The sequence below is a fragment of the Macaca thibetana genome, chromosome 5 (assembly GCF_024542745.1).
Source record: "Macaca thibetana thibetana isolate TM-01 chromosome 5, ASM2454274v1, whole genome shotgun sequence".
Classification (NCBI taxonomy): Eukaryota; Metazoa; Chordata; class Mammalia; order Primates; family Cercopithecidae; genus Macaca; species Macaca thibetana.
The window spans coordinates 47,152,457-47,168,954 of record NC_065582.1 but is presented as its reverse complement, the minus strand read 5'-3'; the positions used below and the strand labels follow the sequence as shown (position 1 = coordinate 47,168,954).

At 37.7% G+C, this 16,498-nt stretch overlaps 1 protein-coding gene across 7 annotated transcripts in view; it reads right to left on the bottom strand.

Moving 5' to 3' along the window:
• The window catches only part of INPP4B (inositol polyphosphate-4-phosphatase type II B), an 817,532-nt gene that overhangs the window by 358,301 nt on the left and 442,733 nt on the right, over positions 1–16,498 (bottom strand). For all 7 annotated transcript variants that reach the window (XM_050791144.1, XM_050791150.1, XM_050791147.1 and 4 more), the window contains 2 exons: positions 9,080–9,198; positions 6,814–6,930 (listed from right to left, as the gene is read on the bottom strand). In XM_050791144.1, the coding sequence (XP_050647101.1) occupies positions 6,814–6,930; positions 9,080–9,198 (236 nt within the window). The remainder of the gene's footprint in view (positions 1–6,813; positions 6,931–9,079; positions 9,199–16,498) is intronic.

Sequence of the window (16,498 nt, the reverse complement as noted above, 5' to 3'; positions counted from 1 at the left end):
AATGATAAACTGGACTTAAACAGAACTAAAAATTTTTGTCAACAAAATGTATTACTAAGGAAATTATTAGTCTAAGCCAAAGACTAATAAACCCTTTAACACTTATATACAACAAAAGCACTTGTATCCACCATGTATGAAGAACTCAACAAGAAATAGAACACTTTTTAAATAAATAGGCAAAAGACTTGGATACTTCATTTTTTCAAAAAAAGACAGATGAATGGCCAGTAAGCCCAGGAAAATGTGCTCAACATAATTAGTCATCAGGCAAATGCCAATTGAAACCACAATAAGATACCACTTCATACCCACTAAAATAGCTAAATGGAAAAGATTGGCAATATCATGCATTGGAGGAGGAACTGGAACTCAAATTACTAGGAGTAGGAGTAAAAAGTCATGTAATCAATATGGAAAATAATTTGACAGTTTCTAGGAAATTTAAATATGAATCTGTACAATCTAGAAATTATATACCTCAGTATTTACTACGAATAAAAGCACATTTTCATACAAATATTTGCCAACATATGTTCATAGATGTTTTATTCATCATTGTCAAAAACTGGAAGCAACCTAAATGTCCATCAATAAGAAGGTAAATGAACAAATTATATGACAACAGACTGCAATAAAAAGGAATGGGCTAATGATTCATGCAGGAAATGAATTAATCTAAAAACATGTTGAAGAAAAGATACTAGATGTAACAGTGCAAAACTATATGATTTCATTCATATAAATTTCCACAGCAAACATGACAGGTCTATAGGAAAGTGTTTGCCTCGGGTTGTATGGGGTGGTAATTGGCTGGAGAAAGGCAGAAGAGAACTTTCTGAAAAAATGGAAATGGTCTATATCTTGCCTTATGAAAGTGACATGTGCATATGCAATTGTCAAACTCATGGAACAGAACAGTTAAGATTTGTCCAGTTTGTAACATATAAATTATATCTCAATTTAAAAATTATGTCCTTTGTAAATAAATCCCACTTATCAACAAGGAAAGTGAACTAAATTATAAAGGGTAGACACATTTTAGAAGCCTCAGCTCCCTCTACATGGAATCTGTAACCCCTCTTTGCAAACTATGTCACCATGAAGACAGGAGCATTTCAAAAGGCAGAGGCTGAGTGAATGAGCAGGTTGAAGGAACCACGTAGTACACATTTTAAAAAAGGAAAAAGTAAGGCCTATGGAACAAAGGCAAAAGTTTGAGACATAAACTCAGGTATTTCACAACAGGTAATAACAGCTATTTTTTTCCATGAATTATTGACCACTTCATTATAAAATTTATTTGGACAGTTTCAATTAGTGATATATGCTTAAGTGCCTAAAAATTTTATATACACGTTTTTCTCCTCTAGCTGAATACTGGCCTTGCTTTCATAATTGATCAACTTTTAAGCTTCAAAAGAAATGTGCAGCCGGGCGCAGTGGCTCATGCCTGTAATCCCAGCACTTTGGGAGGCCGAGGCGGACGGATCACGAAGTCAGGAGATGAGACCATCCTGGCCAACATGGTGAAACTCTGTCTCTACTAAAATACAAGAAATTAGCCAGGTGTGGTGGCGGGCACCTGTAGTCCCAGTTACTTGGGAGGCTGAGGCAGGGGAATCACTTGAACCTGGGAGGGGGAGGTTGCAGTAAGCCAAGACTGAGTCACTGCACTCCAGCCTGGTGACAGAGCAGAGCAAGACTCCGTCTCAAAAAAAAAAAAAAAAAAAAAAGTGCTTTGAAACTATCAGTTGAAATAAAAGTGCCATACTACTGTGGAGAAATAAAAGTGAGAGAAATCCTATGGATGGTATATGTACCATAACATAGCCTAGGAAAAATATAAAGGATCTCAGACTTGGCCTCCTTAGATTCTTAGAATACCAATTTTTTCATCTTTAAAATGGGCATAATACTTTCCTCAAAGGAGTTTTATGGAGATTAAAAAAAAAAAAAAAAAAACCAAAAAAACACATAACAGGCTGGGCGCAGTGGCTCACGCCTGTAATCCCAGCAATTTGGGAGGCCGAGGAGGGCGGATCACGAGGTCAGGAGATCCAGGCTATCCTGGCTAACACGGTGAAACCCCATCTCTACTAAAAATACAAAAAAGAAACTAGCCAGGCGTGGTGGCGGACGCCTGTTGTCCAAGCTACTCCCAAGGCTGAGGCAGGAGAATGGTGTGAACCTGGGAGGTGGAGCTTGCAGTAAGCGGAGATCGCCCCACTGCACTCCAGCCTAGGCAACAGAGCAAGACTCCATCGCCAAAAAAAAAAAAAAAAAAAAAAGTATATATATATATACACATATATATACACACACACACACACATACATATATAAAATATTAAACATAGTGCTTGGCATATACTTAGAATACTAACAACCTCAATTTGTTTTTCCTTACCTACTGTACCATATCTTCTGGATGAAGAAGAAAGCCAACTATCAAAATTTCTATCTCAATAGGTATAGCTAGACTTAAGCTTCTTAAGAAGCCAATTTAGAAAATCAAGTGAAGTAAAAATAAATGAAATGCAAAATATTATCTTACATAGAAAAATATAAAAAATGAACTGGACACTACTGTCTAGGGAACTGCTCTAGAACTAAACTACCCTGGGCATATAACACAACACACATTATATAATATGCATATCCAATCTTAATATCTTTTTCTGAAAGTTTCAAATACAGGGTTGCTAATAACTGGTAGTAAAAAATGTCTTAGGACTACATCCCTCCCTGAGAAACGTTCAGTGTCTACTGGATACCAGATTCTGTCCTTTAAGCAAAGAATTTAACAAGTTGATGGTACAGCAAGCATTTATTATTCTCAGATCAAAAAGAGGGGAGTCAATGTATACTTCTGCAAAACAGAGTAGAAATTCAAATTTCTACCATGGGCAAAAATAATTTTGTGACCTAATTATATGTTTGCAGATTTGATGGCTGTCCTCAGAGGGTGTTGGAAGAGCTTTACTCATCAGTATCTTCCAAAGCACCATGTTGCCTGGGAGGAATGGGAAAAAGAGACAACGTTTTATGGTGATGTTCTTTTCATTTCTAAATTTCCCCTTGCTTTTTTCTTAAGACGGAGTCTCACTCTGTCACAAGGCTGGAATGCAGTGGTGCGATCTTGGTTCACTGCAACCTTTGCCTCCCGAGTTCAAGATATTCTCCTGCCTCAGCCTCCTGATTAGCTGGGATTACAGGCGTGTGCCACCACGCCCAGCTAATTTTTGTATTTTTAGTAGAGATGGGGTTTCACCATATTGGCCAGGATGGTCTCAATCTCTTGACCTCGTGATCCACCCACCTCAGCCTCCCAAAGTGCTGGATTACAGAGCCACTGTGCCTGGCCAATTTCCTCTTGCTTTTAAGTTTCTGCTCTAACATATGAAAGACTCAGAACCCCACAGCTTAACTCTGTAGGGCTAAACATTGTAAATGATGTCCTGAAAATACTTTTGTCTATGTTTCAGTTTCCAGCAGTTTTAAAATAAAGCCTAAAATTAGTATACATCCAGAAGATATCAACTTTACTATACAAACTAGGGTTCTCATAGTCTAGCCAAGGGCTTCAATTTCAGGCTTTAAAATTGCCATCAGACAGTGGAACGTTATAGCAGTTCATCCTGAGAAAATAATTTCCTTATAGTGAGAAAAATAACCAAAAGATCACACTAATCCTAATACATAAAGATCCTTCACCCCCTATGCCCCACCCCTCCCCCACCTGCTAAGCATTCTCTGTCTGCCAAAGAGGGAGACTTAATGGCAGTGAATGGGAAGGATGAAGGATGTAGTGGAAGGAAACAATAGTTATTCTGAATCAACACTTAGACTCTTCTCATTTGTTATGATGATTAATTGCATTTCTGCTGAAGTTACTAAGATAATCAATCCTAGATCCAGCATTTTAGAAGAGCACAGGAACAACTAGTTAGTGAGGTAATATCTGCATCAAGAGCACAGAGAAAAGGCCATCATTTCTCTTTAAAAACATCTAGTACGAATATATACGCAAATGATATGAAATGGCAAAGTAACATGTTTATTTCACTGGTTATCTCCAAGTAATAAGCTCAATAGAAAAACACAAGCAATTTAGTCATGACTCAACTAATTAGTATTTAACCAATATAGAAGATCTGATCATCCTGAATCAGTCTAGTATGATCAATGGCTTGCTAGGATCAAATATTTAAACTACCTTAAAACACATGCACACAATTTATTAACCTTCCCAAACATACAAATATTCACAATCTCATTTCTTATGCCTTAAGAACATTATGATCTTAAAATATTTAGGTTGTTAAGTGCTTATCATTATAAGCTGTAACTGTAAGCCACTTGCTGCCTTCCTCTATCACTCACTTTAAAGAAAAATTTCAGAAATGGAAGAAAGGGGCAAGGATAAAGACCACATGTCCATGGGAACTATTAGCATATTAATCTACTGTGTTTCTATTTACACTTCTATCACCAGAGCTAATTGTTAGCTACATTAAGGAAGATGTTATGCCTTAATTAACAGTGCTGAGTAAATGCAATCTGGTTGTATTTCTTAAGTATGTTCAAATTTCACAAGTCTTATTTCACAGTAGGGGTTTCAGTTCATCCAATACTTTTATGCTATAACACCTCTGATCATGGAAGAAAGTCTTTAAAAGACCCCAAATAATTAGTTTCCAGAACTAAAGTCAACAAAAAGCATAATTAATGAGTAAATTAGTTGTTTATCTCCAAAGCATTAACATTCATGCACATTTTAAATGAAAGAGATTGAAGGGGATAGAAACACATTTGGCATGTAAAATTTCTAACTCTGATACTTCTAAATACTTCACAAACCCGAGTTTAGGGGCAACAATTTCACTTCTGTAGCACAGTGTTCCTATAACTCAGCCCCTTCCATACCCCACCCTATCTATGTGGGGAGAACTAAATTTAATTAGGTGCTTTGCAGAACATAAAATTCCATAGTTTCTCTTTTGCTTTTCCTTTAGTCCTGATCATTTCTCTGCACAGTTGCATCACCCACTCCTACCTTCCACATGAACCATACCTCCCTCCTCCCCAAATTTATGATTCCTTTGCCTTTTCCTCCATTTCTCTCTCTTCTCTGGCAGAAGATTGAAAACAAAAACAACAACAAAACAGCAGGTGAGAGCTCGGGGCATAATTTATCAAAGCTGGTCTAAATGTCCCAGCCGCAGTCTACTCCTTTTTCATGTTACCTCAAAAACCAAAGAGGTTGGAAAAGACAAAACTCCCAGACAAATATTTTTCAGTTGCCAGTTTTAACCCAAATTTTTACTTTTGTTCAAAGAAGTAATAAACAGCAAAGGTAGGGCCACTTGAGAAAAAATAAAATTAGTAAATATAGAAAACTATTTTGGTTAATATTCCCTTAATTGATTTTTCTTGTTTACAAGAAAGCATGAGCAGCTGCCAAAACAGTAACAGCAATAATAGCAGCACCTTACCCTTATTAATTACTCTGTAACAGTAACGCTTTACATATATTAATTTAATCCTTACAACAATCCCATTGGGTAAATATCTTAAAAGATGAAACAGGGGAACCAAGAATTTCCTCTCCCAAAGTCAGTAGATGGAATGGAATCAGACAATATGGCTCAGAATCTGCCTTCTTAAGAATTGTACCAGATAGCCACAGCTGTTTCAGTTCCATGTACATATGCTGTGCATTTACTTGAGTCTTTATTCTGCAATTTTAAAGAAATAAATTTTCTGGGGTTGACATGCATAAAAATCCCTTCAATATAAAATATTTTTTTCCATAATTTTCCCACTATTAGACAAAGTTTTGTGGTAAAGAATGGAAAGAAGAGAAAGTCATGAGCAAAACAGAAACGCCAAAGTGAGGGCAGAGTTCAAAGTGACATTTTCCCTATACAAGGCACTGTGGGATTCCCCAGGTCCAGCAGCATCCCTTAGCTTCAACCAGAACTCTCCTGGAACCCACTAGCCCACCTGCCATTAAAGAGTTTACTGCCTCGTGCTATAATATTGACCGTCAAGTCTCTCACAGCTCCCTGCCTTGAAGACATATACAAGTTCATGCTAATGGAAGAAATTTAAAGCAGAGAACTGCCTTCCCCTTTTCAGTATCTCCCAAATAGCATTTTCTCCTGTCCAAGAATTTTAAGAGTGTCCTCTATAGAGACTGAATACTTATCTTAACCAGGAGGGATGATTCAATTGGCGGAATATGCAGACCAGTTAGGAAGACTGAAGAATCTAAGACAAAAGACCATTGGGACTTTGCCTGGCCTTCATGTAAAGAGACCAGTTAAAGCTTCTCCCTAGTGTTTCCAATTACCTTCTGTTTGCTTTGGTGCCAGTAACAACATCAAGAAAAAGGTAGTCAGTTTCTCTCTATAAGCTATGTAATACATTTTAAAAGTAGAGCACTTTGTCAATCCCCTATTTTAGAGTAATTACATACCAAGAAAGTTTTAAATATTCCTAATTTCCATTTGTTTCTACCCACAATATTACCACTCTGCTTAAAACAACAACAACAAAATGTAAAACAAAAGATCAAGTCAGCTCTCCTGAAAAAGAAAAATCTGTTCCGAAAGCTTTTACTCCTAATCAATTGCCAATTTGGAAACAAGCCAAACAAATTTGGGGAAAAAACAATAAACGATAAACATAAGACAATCATGAACACAGTGCAAATATCCTCTTTGAAAAATGTCAGTTACATAAAAAAGCCAATCGCGTGGAAAAGCATAACTTTTTCCCAAAGAAAGAAAGAAGTACCATTACTTACGGTGTCATGAGACTTATCCTTGACATCATAGACTGTTAGTTTTATTTTGGTCTCCTCATAGATGGGATACTCAGATGGGAATGTGACACCAGTCAAAAACAGTGGGTCTCTTGTTCCCTGTAACAGCACAAGCAGACAACTTTGATTCAATAAGGCAGCAACTGTAGTTGGCAGCACGCAAGTGACATATGAGAATGCAGAAAGTGTGCCTGCGTCTGTTTTTCGAGGAAATAGTTCTATTAGAAGAGATCTGAATTGTCAAATCCGGCTCATGGGCAACAACATGGCGCAGGGCCTTAAAGTAGTGATACAACTGCTGATAGTAAATGAACCTGCATGATTGTCAACACTGTCTTGAAAAAGTGTATTTTCATTATCTACAGAACCCTTGTTTAGGGTTAGTCAGTTCATTTAAAATACATTTAATAAATATAACTTGTAATTTATGCAAATAATCTAAGATATTGACTGACCAAATTAAAATGAAGCGATTTTCTCTGAAAGAACCATGTGGTAATCGTATGCTTCCATTCATTTCCTTTCTGTAATGATTCAATTGAAAGTCATGCTCTGATAGTGTCCATTTGTTTTTAGATGTTCAGCTATGATTTTTTTCCCTCAGAATCACTTGAAAACTAATGAAAGAAACTCTAAATATGATAGATTTGGGCCTATAAAATTACTAGCTCAGGATGCAGTGCACAGGATATTTCAATGCCTCAGAATTCATTTTTAGAGCTGACATCAGCATAAATTTTATACATATATATTGCCTATTATCATGGAGATGTTTGCTAGAGTTCTATAAACTAATTGTCTATGGGAATTTCTGAAAGCCCAAGTAATTCATTCATTCATTCTTTTATTCAACAAATATAGTTTGCTTGGCACTGCATCAGACACTTTGGAACAGGCAATGAATAAAACCAAAAATAGCAAAACATGTTCAAATATAACATTTTAAAATGTGCCAAAATAAGACATTTCTTATAGTTAAGATGGTAAATTTTATAATATGTGTATTTTATCACAATAAAATGAAAACTAAGAAAAACTCAAAAATAAATGAGTGAATAAGTAAATTTTGGCAATATTTTAAAAATAACAGAAGTTTTAACTTTTTTATATAAAATGAATAACTTACAATTTTAGTTAACATGTCTTTATATGAATAAGATTATTTTTGTTAATATAGCATTAACTGTATATTATACCAACACTGGAACCTAAAGTTTCCAAAGGGCATATCCAGGGCTGCATACAGTATCTGGGTCATTCCCATTATAGAAATGACTCCTGTTCAGTCTGAATCATTTATTCCACCACTGCATCAAAGCAGGCGGTCAGCCCTAAGCCAGCCAGGTCTGGGGCAGGCTAGTTAGGTTCTTACAGAGAAACTGCTTATTCAAAACATATGCAGCTCACAAGTCTAAGAAAAACAAGCAAATCTTAAGAAGTTTAGATTATACTTTCTCCGGCCCCAGATGTTTAAATAAGTATCTCTCATTCACTAAGGTTGTGAAATGTGTGATCAGAACAAAATAATCAAAAGGGAAACATTTCCTCTTCTGATTCTGATCCAACACAATAACAAGTTTCCTCTTGACACATTTTGAATGTTATATTAGTAATAATAAATGTAAATAGGAGACCTCCCATCTGACGAGTAATATTTATACCTTTTGCCTAAAAACATAGTGTCAAATTAATCATCTACTTTTTCTTGAAAAACATCGTAAGTTGAAAGACACAAACAGCAGAGAATATAAAGTTTCCACAGACTAAATAATATGGGGTGGGGGGAGCAAAAACACTTAACATGTTTAAAATTTCTCTAGGTATCGTACAACTATCTTTTTCTTCTCAAAATAAATATTTCAATTTAAAGTCTATATGTTTTCTTTATTCTATGCTCTATATGAGAATTTAAAGTGGGAACTTTTTTTCTATCTTTGGAAGAAAAATAAGCTCTTTTTACGAAAAGAAAAAAAAAAGACAAGTTATTTTGTCATTTGTTCGTTCCAGTAAATTATCAACGCATTGCTTAATAATCTCAGGTATGTGCTTCTTAATGACACAGGATGGTAATGCAGCATTACTACAGACTATGAACTAACTTGTTTCAGCTGTTCATTCAAATCCAGAGATGGGGCAGGGGAGGTGGGGGGAGAGGGAGAGCGAGAGCGAGCGAGTCAGCGAACGAGCGAGAGACAGAGAGAGAGAGAGAGAGAATGAGAGAGATTAATGTAGGCACACAGCATCTCACCTCCACAATTTCCGTGCTGGAGTATCTTGTCAGACTCTGCTCCACGGGGTGGATTACGGAGATCTGCACCAGTGTATTCAGTTTACGATCACGGACAGGAGCCACAAGATCCTTGCATGCTGACAACGGCAGAGGAGACAGAAAGAAAAGAAACTAACACCATATCTCAGGGAAAACTTCTGCGCCAGGCTGAAAGTAAACTTAGCTACAGCACTGAAGGAAATCTCCTGGGGCTCAGGCTGGTTTTTACAGAGGAAGTCCCTTGGAAGTACCTTACAGAAATAGGAAGTCACGTGCTGTGGAGCTGAATTGAGAGTTCATTTCCACTGACCACATTTGCAGTTCATGCAAGTCTTGATTGGTCTGAGATCCCAGCTCTAATGCGTGACTATGCACACATGGCTCAGAAACCTCAGTGACTTTAATTAGTCATTAAGCCCTGGGCTTTAACTCACACTCCTTGAGGATGTGAAAGTTGATTTGGGTCATATCTGGGAAACTTTGGTGTTCCTTATTGACATGGATTGGATTAGATCAAATGTTTGAATGCATACTTGGCCCTTACCTATGTATTCACTAGAACTGGCCTCCCACAGTAATACACACCAACAGAAAGAAAGAGAGCAGTTTCCCAACCACAACAGCACACAAGCAGGGGAAGAGGAAGCAGAGGAAGAATTTTTAAAGCCCTAGGTCTGGAATTCAAGCTAAGCCTGGAGGAGATGGGTTAATTCTTGCCCAGGGGCCACAAAAGTTAAGGACTTTCCCTTGAGACACCAGGCTCATATTACAGACCCTCACCACCATACCATATTTACTTGAATATTTTCTCCTCTCACATATCATTCCCCCAATTTGAGGAAGAAAAATCCAGAAAAATATTCCTTTTAAGCAAGCCTGAATCTACTTTCCTCTCTCTCCCCGCCACCCCCACCTCCCACCTTTGAAATAATAATTTTATTCCCCTCAGCTGAGTTTCTGAGATGTAAAGTGCCCTCACTAGAGGCGGTTCAAGTTAAATTCGGCTGGTGGCTTGCTGCAGGCTGGAGCTGTGGATGGGGCAAGTAGCCCCGGGTCCTTGATTTCATGGTGAGAGAATGCAGGGTTCTATACCATCCCTACCCCACTTCCCAGACCATAACAGGAAGGGAGAAAAAGATGAGGTATTTAAGGTATGTTGTGGTCAGAGCCTGCAAGGTCCTCACCATTGTTACAAAGGTAATGTGGCTTAAATCTGAAACTTGAAAGCAAAGGAAAGTATAGATGCAATTATCACCTTTCAGTTGCTTACAGATATCTCTTTTAGAAGTCCAAGGAGATACAAAAAGCAGGAACTTTGGAATGAAACAAGCCTGGTTTTAGTCCAGTTCAAATAGCTAGGCAACACTAGGAACATTATTGAACTGCTTAACTTCTTGCCAGACTTTGAGATCCTGCTGCTTCTGTATGGCATTTTGTCATTTTTTTTTTTCCTTATATAAACCACATGCCTCTAGTAACAGAAGAGAGCTTATGAAAGCATGTATGGAAAAAACATAATAGCTACGAAGTATTTAACCCTTCCTATTTTTGAGGCATTTTGCTAATTATCTCTGTATTCCTTAAAATGGTGCTTTGAATTATTTCAGTTTTACATAGAACTAGAACTGCAGGCTTGGAAACATGAAGCGCTCACATTTACACTACTGGAATTCTCTGGTAGCTCACATCCTACCCCACTGGCTTCATTTCTCTTCTTGGCATACTGACCTGCTCTCCTGCACAACAGTACCTCTCTTTAGAAGACCCACCGCCACACCACGATTCTTTATTACTCAACCCAAGAGACTTACAGTTTTAAAAAATACTGATGCCAGGTTTCAGTAATGTCAACATATCACCGGAAGGAAAGAAAAAGCTAGATTTAGATTTTCACTGTTCTTTGGTGGTTATTTTGATCATTTCCTTTACTTGCAATATGAATGTGTTTAATTTTATTGCTCATAAAATTAAACTGTTGGTTTTCTGCTCACAGTAAACAGCTCTTTTTCCGTTTCCTGATATTGACATATATCTGTCAGAATTGTAAAGTTGAGGCCACTGTGTTTCAACTACAGGCATCTTGCCCACTTTCTGCTTGTAGCCCCATCTTTTATCTTGTGAGCTCATGACACCTTTGCTCAAAATAAGTCACTTCTTTTCTGAGTTCTTATCAGACTTGATTGTGGGCTGTGGTTAGTTCCCAGAAATGAGCAGCTGTTCTCCATTTTATCAGAGACACTCTCACACTCATTCCCCATAAAAACAGAGAAAATTTCTATTACACTGAAATGTTCTGTCCAACCCAATTTGCACATCCCCAATACTGATAAAAATAATGACGATGCTCTGTATTTTATTATATTCCATATCTAAAAACAATAAGGTTACATCTTGTCAGGAAAACAATAATAGTTACATCTTGGGCTGCACTTTTTTCTTCCTACAGCTCAGGATTTACTGTTTCCTAAGTCTTATGCAGCATGATATCCTGGAGAGACCCTGAGATCAGGCAGAATTCCTAAGCTGTACTCCCAGATTTCCTGCTTTCTAGTTCTGTGGCACTGTTTAAGTCACAAACTCTGACACTCAATTGCCTCATCTACCTACCTACTTCTCAGGGTGGAAGTGAGGAAATCGGGCCTTTTTATAAACGGACTTTTCTATGCAAAAAAAGTTTACTAATATCATACTAATATATATTAATATCAACATTTACCACTATCTGATGTTTTATTATTGTGTAAAATTGTTTTTATTGACTCAGTCATACTCAACTTTTTAAAAGCTGTTAGCAGGTCCAATATTTCTCCATAAATACTAAATTAGTACGAGTCATTGCATTTCATAAGGTGAAACCTATTCACATCATAGATCTATACATACTGAATCAGTCCCACCAGACAGCTGATAAATTATGAGTGATTGGACTGTTTTGTGAAGATATTACTCACACGATCACTATAAAATCTAATCTGCATGAGAATTTTTTAGTAGCCAATAGAGAATCCTGAAAAATCTGTTTTCAGGGGAAAAAAAGAAAATAGTGGCTGGGTGAGGTGTATTATGCCTGGAATCCCAGCAATTTGAGAGGCCGAGGCCAGGATCACCTGACGTCAGGAGTTTGAGACCAGCCTGGCCAACATGGTGAAACCCCATGTCTGCTAAAAATACAAAAATTAGCTGGGTGTGGTGGCACATTCCTGTAGTCCCAGCTACTTGGGAGGCTGAGGCATGAGAATTGCTTGAACCCCAGGGGCGGAGGTTGTAGTGAGCTGAGGTCACACCACTGACCTCCAGCCTGGGTGACAGAATGAGACTCTGTCTCATAAATAAATAAATAAAAAGTTATATCTGTCTTCCAGTTATACTTACCACTACTCATTAACCAAATATAATTCTACTCTAGAAGTGGCCTGAATCTGTGGCCTTCCTCAGCTCAGAAAACTAAAAGAAAGCAATGCTTTGGGATTTTGCTTCTGTTTGGTTTTATTTAAGAATTCTACCCACTTCAATCTAATGGTCAGTAACAAACAAATGCTACTGCAATCATTCATTCATCAGTAGATTTTTACTTTTATTTCTGCCTTCCTAATGGCTTTGTTTAGTACTGAGTTGTTTGACAGTGTTCTTAGAACTCAGAAGAGTTTAAATATGCAGGAGGTTGATAGGTGGGGATTCTAGTGTGCTTGCATCCAGTGTATTTTTTACTGGAATGGGGGAAAAATAATAATACAGAAGGAATGCATTTTTAAAGTATAATTTGTGACTTGTCATCAGAAAAAAAATAAAGAGCAATAAGTGACTTTTTATTTCCTGATTAATTTTGCTATAGTAACTAGTAACATGGGGTTCACATTCTACTATGAGTGGCTGTGAGTGAGATGCCTACAGGCATCCCCAGCTCATATTTATACAGGAGCCAGGCAGTTTTCACTCTATGAGAAGAAAATCCTCAGTTGAAGCATAATGATAAAAATAAATGGAGGGGGCCACATTTGGTGACTCACACCTATAATCCCAGCACTTTGGGAGGCCAAGGTGGGCAGATCGCTTGAGGTCAGGAGTTCGAGACCAACCTGGCCAAAATGGCAAAACCCTGTCTCTACTAAAAATACACAAATTAGCTGGGCCTGGTGGTGGGCGCCTGTAATTCCAGCTACTTGGAGGGCTGAGGTGGGAGAATCGCTTGAACCCAGGAGGCGGAGGTTGCAGTGAGCTGAGATTACGTCATTGCGCTCTAGCCTGGGCGACAGAGCGAGACTCCTTCTCAAAAAATAATAAATAAATAAATAAAGAGACTTAATATCTCCGGTGAGTGAGACTCTCTCTCAAAAAATAATAAATAAATAAAGACTCAATATGTCCAGGGAGGGCTAGGCACTGAACAAACTGGAAAGCTTATGCTATGTCATAAGATGGAACCTCTATAGAAAGTCATTGCCTGAAAAAATGAAGGCCCTGTGTCCTTGATTTTAGGATTTCTCCAAAGCTTGAAATCCACAGTCACTGTGCAGGTGAACAATGGAACAGCCACACAAAATACATCTGGTTGCTAGATTTGGCCAGAAGTTTTTCTGAGGAATAGAAATTGCCAAATTCTGGTCTTGATGCTTACAGCTACTACTTAGCCTCTTAGGAAGAGGGCACAGATTATCTTCTGCTCCGGTAGTTCTCATTGGAGAGTCCAGAGGTAAAAGGCAGGGATCTTCAAGAGTTTTGTGAAATCAAAGATTCTGTCTACAACAAAATACTGCTTTATATAAAATACCAGTTTCTATTTCCTGTAGCCATCATTTCAAAATCAGGTAAAGGTTATTGAGTCTGTGATCCTTTCTATCATTCCAACCGATTTTGGCTGGAAGCCTAAAAATACCTCTTGACTCACATCAGAGAGCTCAGTCTCAGCAATAATCAATTTGAAGTAGAACACAACTGTTCATTCAGGTGCTTTTGAGTTCAGCAACACTGCTCGAATTCAAGTAGTTGTAAAGCATACATTAGACAATGGGGGTGTCAACAAGCAGGTGGGTGCCCCAGGCTTTCATGAGAGTGGTGGTGTGAACGACTGAGGCACTGTGAATTGGTGGTCAACAGAAGTGACCATCTCTTTCCCTCTAAGAAAACTGTCTTCTGTGAAGTGAGGTCTTTCTCTTGCCACACTCTTACTTCATCTCTCTTCTTGCCATTCATTGTTAATGGAATCTAACAAAATTTATCCTCTTTCTTCCAGATCAAAGCAGTGGCCACAGGTGGGTGGGAATCAGTGGGGGGGTATGACAAGAATTTCCACATCTCTACAATTCTGTACTCAAAATTAGCCAAAGGAAATTTAGACTTAGAGGAGAAACCACATACCATAGCGTATGCAGGAGAAAGAAATTTCTTTTAAACTTAAGATAAAACCTTATTTAAGAGAGCTATATATGACTTTGGATGAATTACTCAATCTCTTTGAATCTCTATTCTAGCATCTGTAAAACGGAAGTAAAAGAACACACTTCATAAACTTGCTATAAAGACAATAAAGTAATGTATACAGAATGCTAATATGAGTCCCTCTAAATTATTACTGACATTAATATAAATATACTGTGCATTAACACAAAAATAGATTTTATCTATCCTATATTTTTAAACTAATCATATGCTTAAGATATTCCAGATTGGTCCAAATTTTATATAAAGTTATTCCTTTTTCAGTAAAAGCATTTGTTAAATATATACCTGTGATTTTTTTCACCTTCTTGTTTTCAGATAGCTAAATATACATTTTTTAAAACTCTTTACTAGATCATGTGTTAATTGTGAAAATCAGAGACATCATTAATATGCTTCTTTCTGTGAAATCAGATGTGTACACCTGCACTTGTAATTTTCACCTCTAATGAGGCACTTCCAAATGAGAAACTAACAATGGAGAAAGCAAAGTTGACTTTCTGTCTCCCAGCATATGTGCTACATGTAAATGGTCAACTCCCCCTTTAAGCAGGGGTTTAACTAGGAGGTTAGTGCTCCATTACTCAGTGGATGATGGCCCACAGGGGAGCATTTGCTTAACTACTGAGATGTCCCAAAGGGTCAGGGAAAGACTTGCTTCTCTGCTCTGTACATTTCCTTTCAAAAAGGAAGACTGTGGATGCTAGTAAAGCTTCTTTTTCTTGCAATTAAAACTAAATGTTACAGCTAGAGCCCAATATAGTCTGATAGAAGCATACCTTCGAGTCTGATGAAAGCTTACCTCTTATACCCTCTACAGACACTGCATAAAGCAATGGGAGAGATAAATCCATGCCTGTTAAGAGCAAAAAGGGCCAGAGTACAGAGGACATTGGCATCCTCAAACAGAAAAGTGGCCTTAATACAAACAGGGGCCAGGCACAGTGGCTAATGCCTGTAATCCCAGCACTTTGGGAGGCCCAGGCAGGCGGATCACTTGAAGTCAGAAGTTTGAGACCAGCCTGGCAAACATGGCGTAAAACCATCTCTACAAAAAATATAAAAATTAGCTTGGCATGGTGATGCGCATTTGTAATCCCAGCTACTCGGGAGGCTGAGGCACGAGGATGACTTGAACCAGAGAGGCAGAGATTGCAGTGAGCTGAGATTGCACCACTGCCCTGTAGCCTGGGTGACAGAGTGAGACTCTGTCTCAAAAACAAAACAAAACAAAACAACCCAGAGCTTTAGGGAAATAACCATTTGGCTTCCTGCTTCCCTCAATAGCACCATTCTTAACTTACCATCATTTCCCTAAGGATGCACAAAAGACTTTTACAGCCTAGGGGGCAGTTTTGTATTCACTTCTCAAATTCTTAATGTTTGTTCAGGTTTCTCAAAACTGTCACATATATATCCTTCCTCTTTGTACTCCACAAAATTAAATTCCACTAATTAACCGATAAGCCAATTTAGGTTACGTTTCCAGTCCAATAAATTATTGGACTCCATTATATGGTTTCACAGTTACCATTCCATACCAGTGATTACATCTAGATTAAATCAGTTTACATCATACATTAAAAGATATATAGAGCACTTAAAAAGGCTAATAGCCCCTCTCTCTAATTGCTTTACTAGTATAATATGCTTTCCTATTTTTAATCTCCTTTGCTTTTTCTTGTTCTTTATTCTTTTCCCTCAAGAATTTTAAGACAGCAATTTTCTGAAGCGTAGGAGGTCAACCTCTCCAGTTCAGATCCCCTGAGTACATTCAGAAGAGGATGCTGCCTAGGCTCAGTGCACTACAATCCATGATAATTCAATCATATATAGTAAAATGGCAGAATGTACAGTGTTCCTGCCCAGACTAATATTCACACAATGAGAATTGCACAAGTAGTTGGAAATACTCTCCTCACTACTGACTATCTGTTTATGGTTATTTCTTAGAAGAATATG